The sequence below is a fragment of the Mastomys coucha genome, unplaced genomic scaffold (genome assembly GCF_008632895.1).
Source record: "Mastomys coucha isolate ucsf_1 unplaced genomic scaffold, UCSF_Mcou_1 pScaffold9, whole genome shotgun sequence".
Lineage (NCBI taxonomy): Eukaryota > Metazoa > Chordata > Mammalia > Rodentia > Muridae > Mastomys > Mastomys coucha.
In genome coordinates, this window is record NW_022196915.1 from 27,392,849 (window position 1) to 27,407,286 (window position 14,438).

The window sequence follows — 14,438 nt, forward strand, 5'->3', positions numbered from 1 at the left end:
GCTGCCATGCAACCAAAATCCACTCTCTGTGTCTATCCATGTCTTTCTGTTGACTATTCTAGTTACTCTGTGTGGAGCCATAGAGCACCTACCCTATAAGTGGACTCATATCTGGCTTATTTTATTTAACATAATGTCCTAAAGGTTCATCTACACTCTAGCATGTGTCCTAGAGTGACTTAGGCTTTCAGATGCTACATTTCCTGACCTCCTCACCAGTGGCCACAGGTTGCGTCTATCTTTTGGCTGTGGCAAATAAGAATACACACACTGCTATACAAACATCTGACATTCTGCTTTCAATCTTCTGCACATTATATATCCAGAAGTGGGGTTGCACATGGTAATGTCATTGTTAACCAGAAATAACACCAGTTTGCCATGACAGATCATTACTTGCCTCCATGGCACAATGTACAAGGTCACTGATTTCTACACACCTACACCAACATTTATCTTCTGCCATTTTTTTTTTTAAGAAAACACATCACACCTTTGTGGGTATGAGGTAATATTATACTGTGGTTTTGATTTGCATTTCCTTGAGTTGAACTAGAAACAGGTCTAGCACAACCAAAAAATGATCAAAAAAAAAAAAGTGTGTGGGGGGGAGGGGGTGCTCTCAAAGCACTAGGCTCCCAGGAAAGGATTTTCTATATCATCCCTGTGTAAAGAACCAAAAGAAGCCTAACTCAGTGCACAGACAGCAGCATCCACATCTTACCAAATGGATGGTGGTATCTGGGAATCCCAACCCCAAAGTCATAAAAAAGAAAACTAACAAATATTCCTTGAATGCCACAGGAATCTGCCTACTAGAGAAAATGGTGTGGGAGCAATGGTAAGCGGCAGGTGGCTCAGCTGCAGCCCGTCCGTCCCTACACCTTAACCTGGCCACAGACACTGCTTTTTGCATACTCAATGCTGGCCTACTGAGTAGTCCTTCCCCACCAAAACAAACACAAACACTCTGTATGGAAAATGAACCAGGCTTTGATTCAAAGTAATCCAAAAGAGGTTGAGGAAAAAAAATGAAACAAAACTAGCTGAATTCATTTCTGAAGCTGGATGATGGAGTTGTGAGGCTTGATACATTAGTCTATTTTCTCCATCTAAAAATAAGAAACTCAGAAGCCATATGGACTTAGCATGCCATTTTCTCCTTTTTCTCAAACCATGTAATGGAGACACCAGGCAGCTGAGATGAACATCGTTTCTCAGTGGTGACAAGGTCCTGGGTTCAGGGGAGAGGGCAGACTGTATCCAGGTGCCCAGAGTAGGGTGCTCTCCCCCCACTGCACTGTGTGTGAGCTTCCCAGGCTTCATGAGTCTCAAAGCTCGGGCCTCCCTCCACACTGCTGCATCCTGCCCAGGTAAAGTAACTTCCTGCCAGGAACAGTGGGGACAGTGGCCAATACCAAGGGGCCCCGGTCCCCCACATCCATTCTCTGAGGGCATTTCCTAACTGTTCCTGTTTGTTCCCTCCTCTTCTGCCCCAGTGCTTACTAACAAAAATGATTAACTCTCAACCACATACACTAACTGCCAAGTCTGCAAAATCCTTAAAATACTACTACATACTTCAGTCCAGGCTTGCCACAATTCTGGATTCAATGAACTGTTTGAATTTTGTGCCTGCCAGTGTCCTGTCCCCTAAGAACCAAGAATCTGTTATGAAGAACCTCTGAAGGAAGAGGTAACCAGGGACTTGGCCATGACAATGAGGGTATTGTGCTGCCTGCAACAATTAGGATGTGTCAAAGATCAAGTCAAAAGTCAAGCAGGCAAGGGGACCCTTGCTTGAGGAAACAGGAAGCAACGTTCTCCAGATAGGGAGCAAAATGCAAATCTGAGAAGCCCGGCAATACGAGGCAAGAGTGGAATACAGGTCTCTGTGACCAAGAGCATACTGCTAGAGTTTGCAGATCTCTGACTCAATTCCTAGCACTGCAAAAAGAAGAAGTGAAAGATAATCTCAACACACATCAAGACCTGTATGACCAGACTTCTCAAGGTCCCTGTCCTTGTCTATGCTGCCTTCCTCCCTCAGCTCCAGTCTCATGAGTGCCTGTCCTCCTCACACATGCTGACCTCACTTCTGCCTCAGGATCCCCAGCCAGACAGCCTTTGCAACTACCATTCTGACTGAATCTTTCCTTCTCAAATCCCACTGGGCAGCCTGTCCAGTGATACTCAGCCTCCCAGCTCACTTTCTGCAACCTAGGCTCAGCACACTCTATTAAACACACACACACAACAGCAAGGAGCTACCCTACCCTCTGATGCTCAGCAAACTAATGCCATTCCAGAAGTGCAGGACTTTATGGCCCTCATCACAGCTTTCTCAGCTGTGTATTGACTATTCCCTCCCAGGATATAGAAGATAGCTTGGCCTCCAAGGCTATTCATGTCTTACCAGTGCACTGCTGGGATAGAAAGACAGCACCACTGCACCAAGACAGTAACCAAAGGCTTCCTGAACCACCCAGACTGGGCTACATCCCTTAATCTAGTCTTCAATCACCTGAGCCCATCCATGACTATACTCCTGGCTGGTTCTATGAGGATAAGGATCATGGAACCTGCCCACTGCCTCTTTCCAGGACTCTCTTTCACTGGAGTCTGGTTGTCAGGAGTATATAGAGACTCATGACTTGGTGATGATGGTTCCAATCACACAAGGGACTGTGGCCACATCTCTGGACTTACCCAAAAGACGATATTGTAGCTGAAGAGCAGGTACTTGTACCAGCAGCTGACCTCGGCGTTCGAGTATCTATAATAGTGCATCTTCTGAGAAGTTGGACCTGCAGGGACAGTGACTGATGAGGCACAGTCAGTTTCAAACCTGCTCCCCATGAACAGAAAGACCAAGGCTCCCATTCAACCTCCTGAACTCTCCACTGTCCCCTCATGTCTATCTGATCCTCCCAACACAGGTCTACTACTAGTAGGGCTAACTAAAGGTTAAACAACAACCAAGTTAAGTCGGCTTCCAATAAATAAATAAATAAATAAATAAATAAATAAATAAATAAATAAGATAGAATAACAATTTTTAATTGTTTTCAAAGTACCAGAAACTCCGCTTTTAACTTTCTCAACCATTTATTCATCCTCTTCTTAGCTGTGTATTGATTGTTCCTTCCACCCCGTGCCAAGAACACTGGAATTCAGAAAGGTCATATGACTACCTCAGGGGCAAAGGGGATATGACAGAGAAGCTGGACACAGGAGCTCATACCTGTAATCCCGGGCTTTCAGGAGACTGAGGTAGGAGCCCTGCTGTGAACTCCAGGCCAATTTAGGCACCACAGGGAGACCTTCCCTTCAAAAGTGCATACATAAAACAAGGCAAGGCCAGAGCCCAGAATCTGAACCATGGAGAAGGGACTCCACTGTGCACATTGTCTTTTGTTTGTTTGTTTTTGTTTTTTTGAAACAGGGTTTCTCTGTATAGCCCTGGATGTCTTGGATCTCACTCTGTAGACCAGGCTGGCCTTGAACTCAGAAATCCACCTGCCTCTGCCTCCCAAGTGCTGGGAATAAAGGTATGTGCCACCCCTGCCCGGTGCCTACATTCTTTTAACCACCATAGCCAACCAAGAAAATGAAGACTTGATCAAAGGAAGCCACGGTGGAAAGAAACAGGTGAAAGATCAGCAAGCTTACTCAGGATCCAACCATGGGGTCAACACAAAGACACAGTTACAGCTCCACACTCATTTGCATACTGTCTGAGACAAGTTCCCAGGCTCAGCCTGTACAGAAATGAGTCGGCCCTGTTTGGGCAGTGAGATGCCCCAAAGCCCACAGCAGCAGCCAGCATTCACCCTTACTCCATCTTCCTATCTCCTACTGCTATCCACCATGAATACGGCTTGGCTTCTTGGCCAAATGTAATAAATCTGGACTATAGTATCCCTTTGGGAACAGCCTTGGAGCTGCAAGGTGAACAGTATATGTTGTTTCTTCTCTGTCAGCCACCAAAATACTCACAAAGCCAGGCCCACCAGTGGCACTTCCCTTTGTCATCACCCTCAGGAATAAAGCACAGGTGAACGGTCGGACAGGGTGGGGTACTCAAACTGAAAGAGGGGGTCAAGATCTGAGGCTCCAGACAGTAAGGGGTACTACCATCCCAGCCCTACATACAAGAAGGGGTGCTACTCCCCCAAACCATATCCCACACATATATGCAAACAAGGACACTGTCAAGGTTAGAAGGACCCAGATATAGGACCAGGACCCAATTCCAAACAAAGCCACCCCTGGCAGTGAAGAGACAACCCTCTACCCAGACACCTGAAATAACCAACTTCTACAGCTTTCCTGAGAACAGGCTATTTGCAAAATCCGTTTTAGAGATGAGCATGAATGTAGCTATAGGCTTGCAATGTTCTGAGAAAATGACACAAAGGAGCATGACTCCTCTACAAATGGGCCCTGCATGTACTGAGCCACACCCCAAAGTATGCAATCCATGTGAACCATCTAGACCCCACCTCTCACTCCCTCACCCTATCTGGGGTAGCTGCCAGGAGGCATGAGTGAGACAGCAGGAATAGCCCCTCAGCCACCCAGCAGCCCCACATCTATCACAGTATCATTCCACTACCAAAACACTTCCATGAAACTACTCTTCAAGAATGAGTAGGAATACACCACCCCAGGTACTCAAGGGCTCTGAACACACCAGGCTCATGGCCACTAGCACGAGCACCACAGAATCACACAAGCAACAACAGGGAGAAGCCCCAGCTCTTTCAGATAAAGGCACAGGCACCATGCTTTTCAGCACGGCCTGGCCCAATCAAGTCCCTGCCCTACTCAGGCCCTTGAGAGCCTCACCTGAAACAGGCAAGGTATGACTGGTCCTGGTTGCTATGATGAGGGCCTCACCTGGGATCATCAGAGTCAACCTCACTTTCTTCAGAGTCCAGCCTCCCACCACTCTGTATAGGATTGGCTGGGCTCTGCAACAAGCTCCTTGAGTGACTAGCCCCTGAAGCCAGATCCATGCCTGGTGGAGCAGCTACTAGACACTGAGGGGTTACCCTCTCTATGGGGTCTCTGAGAAGACAAGAGGGTCCGCTGTCTGGGTGCAGCACCCTGGCTAAGTTGTAATGGGCCCTGAAGAAAGAAACCTAACCAGAAATGATATTCTTCAAAGTATAAAGGTTGTCCCTTTCATTTGACGACATCTGTAGTGGGGACAGAGAGATGCTTGGAGATAGCTCAACTGTCCTGTGTAGGAGGAAAAAGTAAAGCTAGAACTCAATTGCAACCAACCAACTTAGCTATTGAAATGTGCTGTCGAGGCAGCAAAATGTCACAAGTGCTACCACTTGTTCCTCTTTTAGAGAAGACCAGCCTGTCTTCAGAGCATCAAATACATCCCTTCTTCCTTGGGGTTCATGGAGAAGCCTGGGAAGCAAGCCACATAAGCGCCCAGAAGTCTAGAACTCCTAGAAGGTACTCCACAGCTGCAGTCTACCCCACTGAGGTTCAGAACTCTAAGGCTCCTGTCTTCTCACCAGCAAACACTGTCCGCTTTGCATGATACTGATTGACCCTGTGCCCCAGCTCCAGGCCTTCATGGTCATCCTGTGATAGCAAAGGGAGTGTCATACTACAAACCCTCGGTTCTCCTTCGGCTCTAGTTCACAATTCAGTGAGGAGAACACAGACACACACAGGAGACCACACCACCACAGGGAAGCCAGCAATCTGGAGTGTAGTAAATTCTCCCTATTTAGGTGCCATCTTCCCTCCTCATCTAGTTCACCTTCCTCCACACACTAGCCCCACAACCAAACAGGAAACAATTTTGTCCCCACAGACCAGATGCTTGGGTCCACACCTTCATCAAAGAACTGCAACAGCCAAGACTTAAAAATCCTCCCGTGTAGTTGCCTCCAACACTTGGCACCCACTAGCAGCAGGTTCACCCAGCAGTGACCACACACTCCCTTATCATCCTGGGCACAGGGGATCACACTCACACAGCATGTTCCTCTTGCAACTTACAAACCAAGAACATGCATGAGCATGCCATTTCCTTTGAACAAATGACAACTCAGGCTCTAGGGTAAGGGCATCCTCCTAAGGGCACTTCCCCATTCCCAACTCCTATAATGGGGAGTTGCCTGTTTCAAGGAGAATAGAAAATTCAGTCTTTCCCACACTACTTCCCAGACCTCTCCCAGTCTGGAAGTGAAAAACAAAAACAAAGGTGGTGGCGTTGGCCTTTCCCTCAGGGGCCTCCTTTTCGTTCCTGCTGGCCAGAAGACAGATTTTATGACTTACACTGTAGAACAACAGGAACACTTTTTTTCAGCCCAGCCTAAACCCATCCTCTCCAACAGGGCACAACGGTCTTTCAGGTCTTTCATCACTGGGGAAGTAAAGCTAGGACCCAGCGCCTCAAAACCTCAGGGGCAGAAAAAAAGGAATGAACATTCGTGAGCCACTTGCCTGGGCACACTCACAGCTCTGATCACACAAGAAACTAGACCTGACCCCAAAGGACTCCAAACTGTCCAGGGTCCCTGGCATCCCACCTCACTGGCAAAACTAAGACACATCAGTGAAACCAGAACTTAGCCATGTACCAACTGCTGATACCAGTAATCTACCTACAGAGACAGACGCACATGCACAAGAGACAGACATACATACATACATACATACACAGAGAGGCAGACAGCAGACAGACAGACAACAGACAGAGCGAAGCAAAGACAGAGACCAAGACAGTCAGACACCCATCTTGACTTCCTAAAAGTTGATAAACTTTTCAGACACCAACAGACCTAGTAGAGAAGAACCTAAAAGCTACTTTGTATTGTTTAAAAAACTGATTACCAATCTGGGGGTGGGGGAAATTAAATACATAAAAATCAATCTAAATATTTAAGGGGCATGGTACACATGCAAGTTCACATACACTCTGAAGAACAGGGTGTTCAGGCCCATCTCCTCCTTAATCATCTTCTCTTTTGAGGCAACAGGGTAAAAAAGTAAATTCTAAGATTACCACCAAATTCCCACATGATTACAAGTTACATTCAGGTAATGTAAGAAATATAAATAATGAAAGCATTCTGAAGGTGCAGTCCGGGTAGAAGGTAAATGTTTGTAACAGTGATTCATAGCCAATAAAACAAAAGACAGACTTAGGTAAACAATGGCTGTGGACAGAAGAGCAGCATAATTCACAGATGGAAAAAATAGTCACTATCATTGACAATAAAATCCAGATTACCCAGGGGCAGTTGTTCATGCTCTCAAGTCAACAGAATGGCACCACTAGTGTTAGGCATATCCATACCTTGCAGCAGCAGATGGATATGTCACTACCCTTTGGAAAGCCAACAGTTACAGACATTAAATCTGGTTATATCCTTAATCCAATTAACTCATGACTAAGAATTTGCCTCATGATAATAAGCCAGCAGAAGAAAGTGAATATGCATAAAGTATGAACCATGAATATCACGGTTTGTGATTACGGAACAATTTGTAGATGTGGGTAAAGGCAAATGGAAAAATCAGACCATGAAAGGGAGCTGCATTGTATGGGTCTGTAAGTGATTTTCCAAAAGAGTTTCCACCATACTTGCCATTACCGTCTTGGCATTATGGACACTGATGGAGGCCACTGTAGGGGAGTGGAGTGGTGAGCTCACAGTCATAAACAGGATTCCCTGATCTGACTACAGCATTAAAGCTGCAACGATCTTTCCCATTGACTTTTCTCAATTAAAAAAATTAGTGTCTGCTCAACTATAGATTATTTCCAATTCAGAAGAATGAAATCGAGCTGACAGTGAGAGACTAGTGGACTATGGCTTTCAGCTGGTATGATTTGAACCTGGAATGTCTCTTGTGGATTTCTTTTTTTAATTGGATATTTTCTTTATTTACACTTCAAATGTTATCCCCTTTCTGGGTTGCCCCACACACACCCCTGGAAACCCCCTATCCCATCCCCCTTCTCCTACTTCTATGAGGGTGTTCCCCCACCCACTCCCACCTCCTTACCCTTACATTCCCCAACACTGGGCATCAAGCCTTCACAGGACCAAGGGCCTCTCCTCAAATTGATGCCTGACACGGCCATCCTCTACTACATATGCAGCTGGAGCCATGGGTCCCTCCATGTTACTCCTTGGTTGGTGGTTTAGTCCCTGGGAGCTCTGGAGGGTCTGGTTGGTTGATATTGTTGTTCTGTCTCTTGTGTTTTACGTAACTGTTACCCAGAGGATGGCATCATTTGGGAAGGCTCTGGGGCCAGCTGGTAGGAGTAGGTTGTTAAGGATTGGGGCTATAATCCCACTCAGTTTCCTTGTCTGCATATGCTCCTACTGCCAAAATCTCCATCAAGCCTTCCCTGCTGTGATGAAGTGGGCCCACAAGGTGAATTAGTTGCTTTTCTGTAATTTTGGTCACAGACATTAAAACAAATGCACCAAGAGTTTGACTATGGCCTACTGAGAAGACTACATTTCATGCACTAGGGGCATAGGGCAGCACTTGCCTATCATACATAAATCCCAGAACTGCTGTGATGAATGAATGATGAAAGGATTAGTGAACGAATGAATGCAGAGAGCACACAATGATGTATACTTTATTGAAACCCTGCTCCTTTCCACATGCTTTGCATTCCTTATTCCCCATTGTTCTAATTTTACTTGCATACAATAGAAGAATCAACTATCACAATACACAAGAATCAACAATCATGTAGAGAAAAAGTGACAGGCCTTTTCTACTTTAGTGGCATTACCTTCTAGCTGACTATGCTGGCTTGTCTTATGTCAACCTGACACACAAACTAGAGTTATATGGAAGGAAGGAACCTTAGTTGAGAAAAATACCACCCTAAGACCCAGCTGTAAGGCATTTCCTTAATTAGTTATTGATGAGGGAAGACCCAGCCCATTGCGTGTGGTGCCATCCCTGGGCAGGTAGCCCTGGGTTCTATAAGAAAGCAGGCTGAGCAAGCCACAGGAAGCAAGGTGTATGGTTCAGCAATATATGCCCTAAGACACTGACTCTTCCCATTACATCTATGTATCTCTTGTAATGACTCTACATCTATGCTTACATTATTATTCCCTGATTGTCACTTTTCAGCATCACCTGTTCCGTGCCCACTCAGGAAGATGGAAATTTAACTCTATTCCTTACCAACCCATCTCTTCCTAAGCCACTCTACTCTCACATGCTTGTCCTAGTTCATCTCTCCATTCTAATTATGAATGAAGAGCTGGCTGTGAAGCTGTAGAGCTGGCTGTGGTCATTTTCAGAGTTAATATTATGATGACCACGTGAGCCAGAAGGATGAGCCACACAAACCATGACTGTTTTTCTTTTCAGCTGTCAAAGTCTGCTCTCCAGTAAGTTATGCGTTGGATGTTCTATTCCTATCCTCAGAGCAGTGTTTCCAAGGTAGTAGACATAGACAGACAGATGCATAGTTCTCTTTGGGTACTACCCACAGGAGAAGCTTAAGGGTTGTGAGAAGTCCTGAGGTTCTTGAGTTGGAGTACAGAATGACCTGTGAGTAGAATTCTAGGCTGGGAATCAATTCCATGGAGAAAGTAACATCATTCCTTGTCCTTTTATAATTTTAGAGAAGGCTGAATCTCTTTGTCCCTGATCTTGTACTACAACTTTTTCTCTCTGTAAGCTTTTGGGTCAACTGGTCTACCTATGTCATCCAAACGGTTCCACTGGCAGAGGAGCTTCCAACCAGAAAACAAGAACTTTCTTTTCTACCAAGTGTTTCCCTTCATGATATTGCCAAGATCTGCTGCTTTTTAATGGATGTGGGGAACCTGGACTAATCCTTCAACCACCCTCACTTTCTTGCCCTATTATCCACCTCCTATCTCAAGCTCTGTTTTCTGGAAAACCACTTTAACTTTACCTTCTACTGATTCTTAATAATTCTATGATATTTTTTGCTCAGTTCTTGATTTTTTAAACAACTTTTTGCATTCCAAATGTGCCTTTTAAAAATACTAGTTTGTTCTTATTTCACACTGCTGCAAGTCTCTTAATCTAAACAAAATGTCTGAACAGTTTTTCTCAAAATACTCTTATCTAAATAGGCTGACTCTTTCAAGATTTTTTGTTTTGTTTTGTTTTGTTTTGTATTGTTTTGTTGTCATTCATGGTAGGTACTTTCCATATGCTCAGTAATCTTTAATTAAGAACAAATAAAATGTTTGGAAACTCTGTCTTTAAGCAGGTAGATTTCTGTCCAAGATGATCTGGCTGAGCCATTTGCTAAATCCATGTTCTCAACATTATAGAATTTCTAGCCACTGTCTAGATTTTGTTTGAATCCATTAGTGTTTTGAAGGCAGGGGGCAGGGAAACAGCCTGAAAAAATGTGGTCTCACCATTAATTCCCAAGAATACCTGGGTCTCCTAAGAAAAGGTCTGCCAACTGTAGAGGGAGAGGGAAATGGAGGGAGGAGGGGAAGAATTCTAGGATAAAACCACATCACCTGCTTCCAACTGTGCTCCTGTTTATCAACCTCATCCCACTCTCCCACCACCACCCCCTTTTATTTATTTATTTTTTCGATCTGAGGATTTCATAGAGGTGTCCTTCTCCTCTCCCCAGAATCACCTGCCACCATCAATTCTTATACTTTAAACTGGACCACTCACCAGCTTATTCATAGTTTACATTTTTTTTGTTCCTATTACCCATCCCTCCATTAATGCCAAACAGGTACACTAATTCCTTTTCTAAATTCCCCTTAACTCATACTGGGTTTTAAGAGAAAGTAACATTATGTATGTTTGCTCAATTCACAACCTCATCCATTATACTCCTAGAAAGTAGTTTTTGTTGGTGCTTTTTATTTTCTGAGGTTAAAAACATCAAGAACCATAATGTAGTACTACATGAGGAGCAAAAGAAACTTTGTCACTCAGGCCACTCCTCAATTTGTCTTAAAAAGGTTGGATGCAGAGCTGTCTCTAGACTTCTGTAGGGATGACAAGGAAGCCAACGCCTTGGTCAGGTCCTTTCAAAACCGTGTAGAGCCAGCCAGATGGCTCAGCAGATAAAGGTATCTGCTACCAAACCTAATGACAGAGTTCTAGCTCTAGAATCCCCACAGTGGAAGGAAAGAACTGACTCCACACAGACAAGACAGCTATAAGTAAATATGCATACATATTCATGCACAAAAGTGCACAAATAAATAAAATGTGGTTTTAAAAAGGTATTCTTTACTATGTAGCTTATGCACATCTTCTCGAAATTTAAATCATCTTTAGACCACTTATAATGCCTTACATACTATAAATACTCTGCAAATTGTTGCTTAGTATATTGTTTAAGAAATGATAGCAAGGAAAAATATATATGTGCAGACAGACACAACTTGTTTCCTGGGTATTTTCAATTTGTGGTTGGTTGAATCCATGGCTTCAGAACCTGTGGGTATGTAAGGATGACTGCAATTACATAAGCCCTTAAAAACAAAACTCTTTCCCAGCCAAGAGCAAAAAGAGAATTCAGAGACTCCAAACATAACCAGCTCTGTGGCACTGTTGCTGGCCCGAGGTGGCAGAAACACCTATGACCAGAGAGTGTAAGAGTTATGGATGTGCACAAGCCTAGCTTACAGTCAACAGCAAAACATGGAGTTCTGTCTCAAAGCAGTGAAGAGAAGATTCAGTAACAGACAGGATGAGCCAAGCCTGAAGGTGGACTTCCCTACCAAATCTTCAGGAAAGAAGCACAGCGCTGCCAACACGGTAACAGCCTTCAGAGACCCTGCCCAGAAAAACCAAAGACTGTAAGACATCAAATCAAATATATGTGGGTCTAAAGCATCAATAAGGCCAGTGAAAGGCTAGAGACAAAAGCTATCAGAATAAAGACTGCATTATTTATTACTATTACTATTATCATTATTATTGCTGTTGCTGTTGCTATTGTTGTAGTTGACAGGAACTTACCAGGTCACCCTGGCTGGCTTGAACTCAGAGATCCACAAGCCTCTGTTTCCCCAGTGCTGGGATTAAAGGTGGAAACAGCATCCAGCCTAAAGATTAGCTTTTTGGTAGAAGCTGATAAGCACTTCATTGAAGTGTCTAGATAAAAGGTTAACTCCCCCCCAAAAAATTAGTAGCCTTCCTATATACAAATGATAAGGGCTGAGAAAGAAGTCAGAGAAACAACCTCCTTCAAAATGGCCACAAATAATAATATAAAATATCTTGGTATAACTCTAACCAAGCAAATGAAATGCCTGTATAACAATAACTTCAAGACTTTGAAGAAAATAATTGAAGAACATATCAGAGGATGGAAAGATCTCCCATGGTTATGAATAAGTAGGATTAACATAGTAAAAATAGCCATTTTAGCCAAAGCAATTTACAAATTCAATACAATTCGCATCAAAATTCCAACACAGAGCCAGGTGCCAGTGGCACTCTTCTTTAATCCCAGCATAACATTTGGGAGGCAGAGGCAGCCAGATCTCTGAGTTTGAGGCCAGCCTAGTCTATAGAGAGTTCCAGGACAGCCAGGGCTACATAGAGAAACCTTGTGTTGAAAAACAAACAAAACAAAACCCACAATTCTTTACAGACCTTAAAAGAAAAAAACAAAATAAAATAAATCTCCAGGATAGCTAAAACAATCCTATACAATAAAAGAACTTCTGGAGGTATGACCATTCTGAATTTCAAGCTGTACTACAAAGCAACAGTAATTAAAACTGCATGGTATTGGCATAAACATAGACAGGTTGATCAATGAAGTCAAATCAAAGACCCAGACGTAAATCTGCACACCTATGAACACCTGATTTTTGACAAGAAAGCCAAATGTATACAGTGGGGGGTGGGGGGAACACGCTCAGCAAATGGTGCTACTCTAACAAGATGTGTGTATGAAGAAGAATGCAAACACCCTGCACAAAACTCAACTCCAGTGGATCGAAGACCTAAACATAAAACCAGATACACTGAATCTGATAGAAGAGAAAATGGAAAACAGCCTTGAATGGACTGATACAGGAAACAACTTCCTGAACATAACACCAATGGCACAGGCACTAAGACAATAAATGGAACCTCATGAAACTGAAAAGCTTCTGTAAAGCAAAGGACACCATGAATAGGACAAAACTGGCAGCCTACAGAATGGAAAAAGCTCTTCACTAACCATACATTCGACAGAGGGCTGATATCCAAAATATACAAAGAGTTCAACAAACCAGACATCAACAAACCAAATAATCCCATTAAAAAATGGGGTACAGATCTAAACAGAGAATTCTTAACAAAAGATTCCAAATGGCCATGAAACACCTAAAAAAGGTTCAGCATCCTTTTCAGTCAGAGAAATACAGATCAAAACAACTTTGAGACTCCATCTTATACCTGACAGAATCACTAATATCAAAACCACAAGTGACAGCTAACCTGGTAAGGATATGGAGCAAGGGGAACACTCCTCCATTGCTGGTGGAGGTGCAAACTTTTACAACCACTTTGGAAATCAAATTGGCAGTTTCTCAGAAAATTGGGATCTGATCTACCTCAAGACCCAACAATATTACTCCTGGGCATACTCAAAGGACTCTTGCTCAGCTATGTTCATAGCAGCTTTATTTATAATAGCCAGAACCTGGAAACACTATAGATGTCCCACAACCAAAGAACAGACAAAGAAACTGTGGTACATTTATACAATGAAGTATTATTCAGCTGTTGAAAAAAAGTATCACCATGAAATTTGTTAGCAAATGGATGGGACTAGAAAAAAATCATCCTGAGTGAGGTAACCATGCCCAGAAAGAGAAACATGAATGTACTCACTTATAAGTGGATATTAGTTGTAAAGTAAAGGACTACATCTACAATCCATACTACAATCCACAGACCCAGAGACTAAGTAACAAGAAATGCCCAAGTGGGACAGGGGGATGGACGGATGAATGGACCTCCCCGGGAAGAGGAAACAGAATAGAATTCATGGGTGGACTCGGAGCAGGTGAAGACAGGAACAGGAGGGTTCAGGTGGTGGGGAGTACTGGGGGCATTTGGAGGGCAAAGTAGAAACCTAGTACAATGGAAACTCCCTAGAATCTACAAGGGTGACCTTAGTGAAGAGGACTCCTAGTGATGTGGGACATGGAGTCTGAACTAGCCATCTTCTGTAATCAGGCAAGACTTCCAGTGAAGGGATTGGGACACAAACCTAGCCACAAAACCCGTGACCTACAATTTGTCCTGCCTGCAAAATGTGCTGTGGTAAAAGTGGCACAGAACTTGTAGGAGTGGCCAACAAATGATTGGTCCAACTTGAGACCCATGTCTGAGAAGGAGCCCACGCCTTACACTGCCTGGATGACCAGGAACCAGAGGCTGGCTGGCTGGAACCAAAC

At 43.8% G+C, this 14,438-nt stretch overlaps 1 protein-coding gene across 1 annotated transcript in view; it reads right to left on the reverse strand.

Annotated features, from left to right (window-relative positions):
- Tspan14 (tetraspanin 14) overlaps positions 1–14,438 on the reverse strand; it is a 56,452-nt gene that overhangs the window by 23,561 nt on the left and 18,453 nt on the right. Inside the window, exon 2 of the mRNA XM_031362836.1 lies at positions 2,710–2,807. Within this exon, the coding sequence (XP_031218696.1) occupies positions 2,710–2,790 (81 nt within the window). The 5' untranslated portion in view covers positions 2,791–2,807. The remainder of the gene's footprint in view (positions 1–2,709; positions 2,808–14,438) is intronic.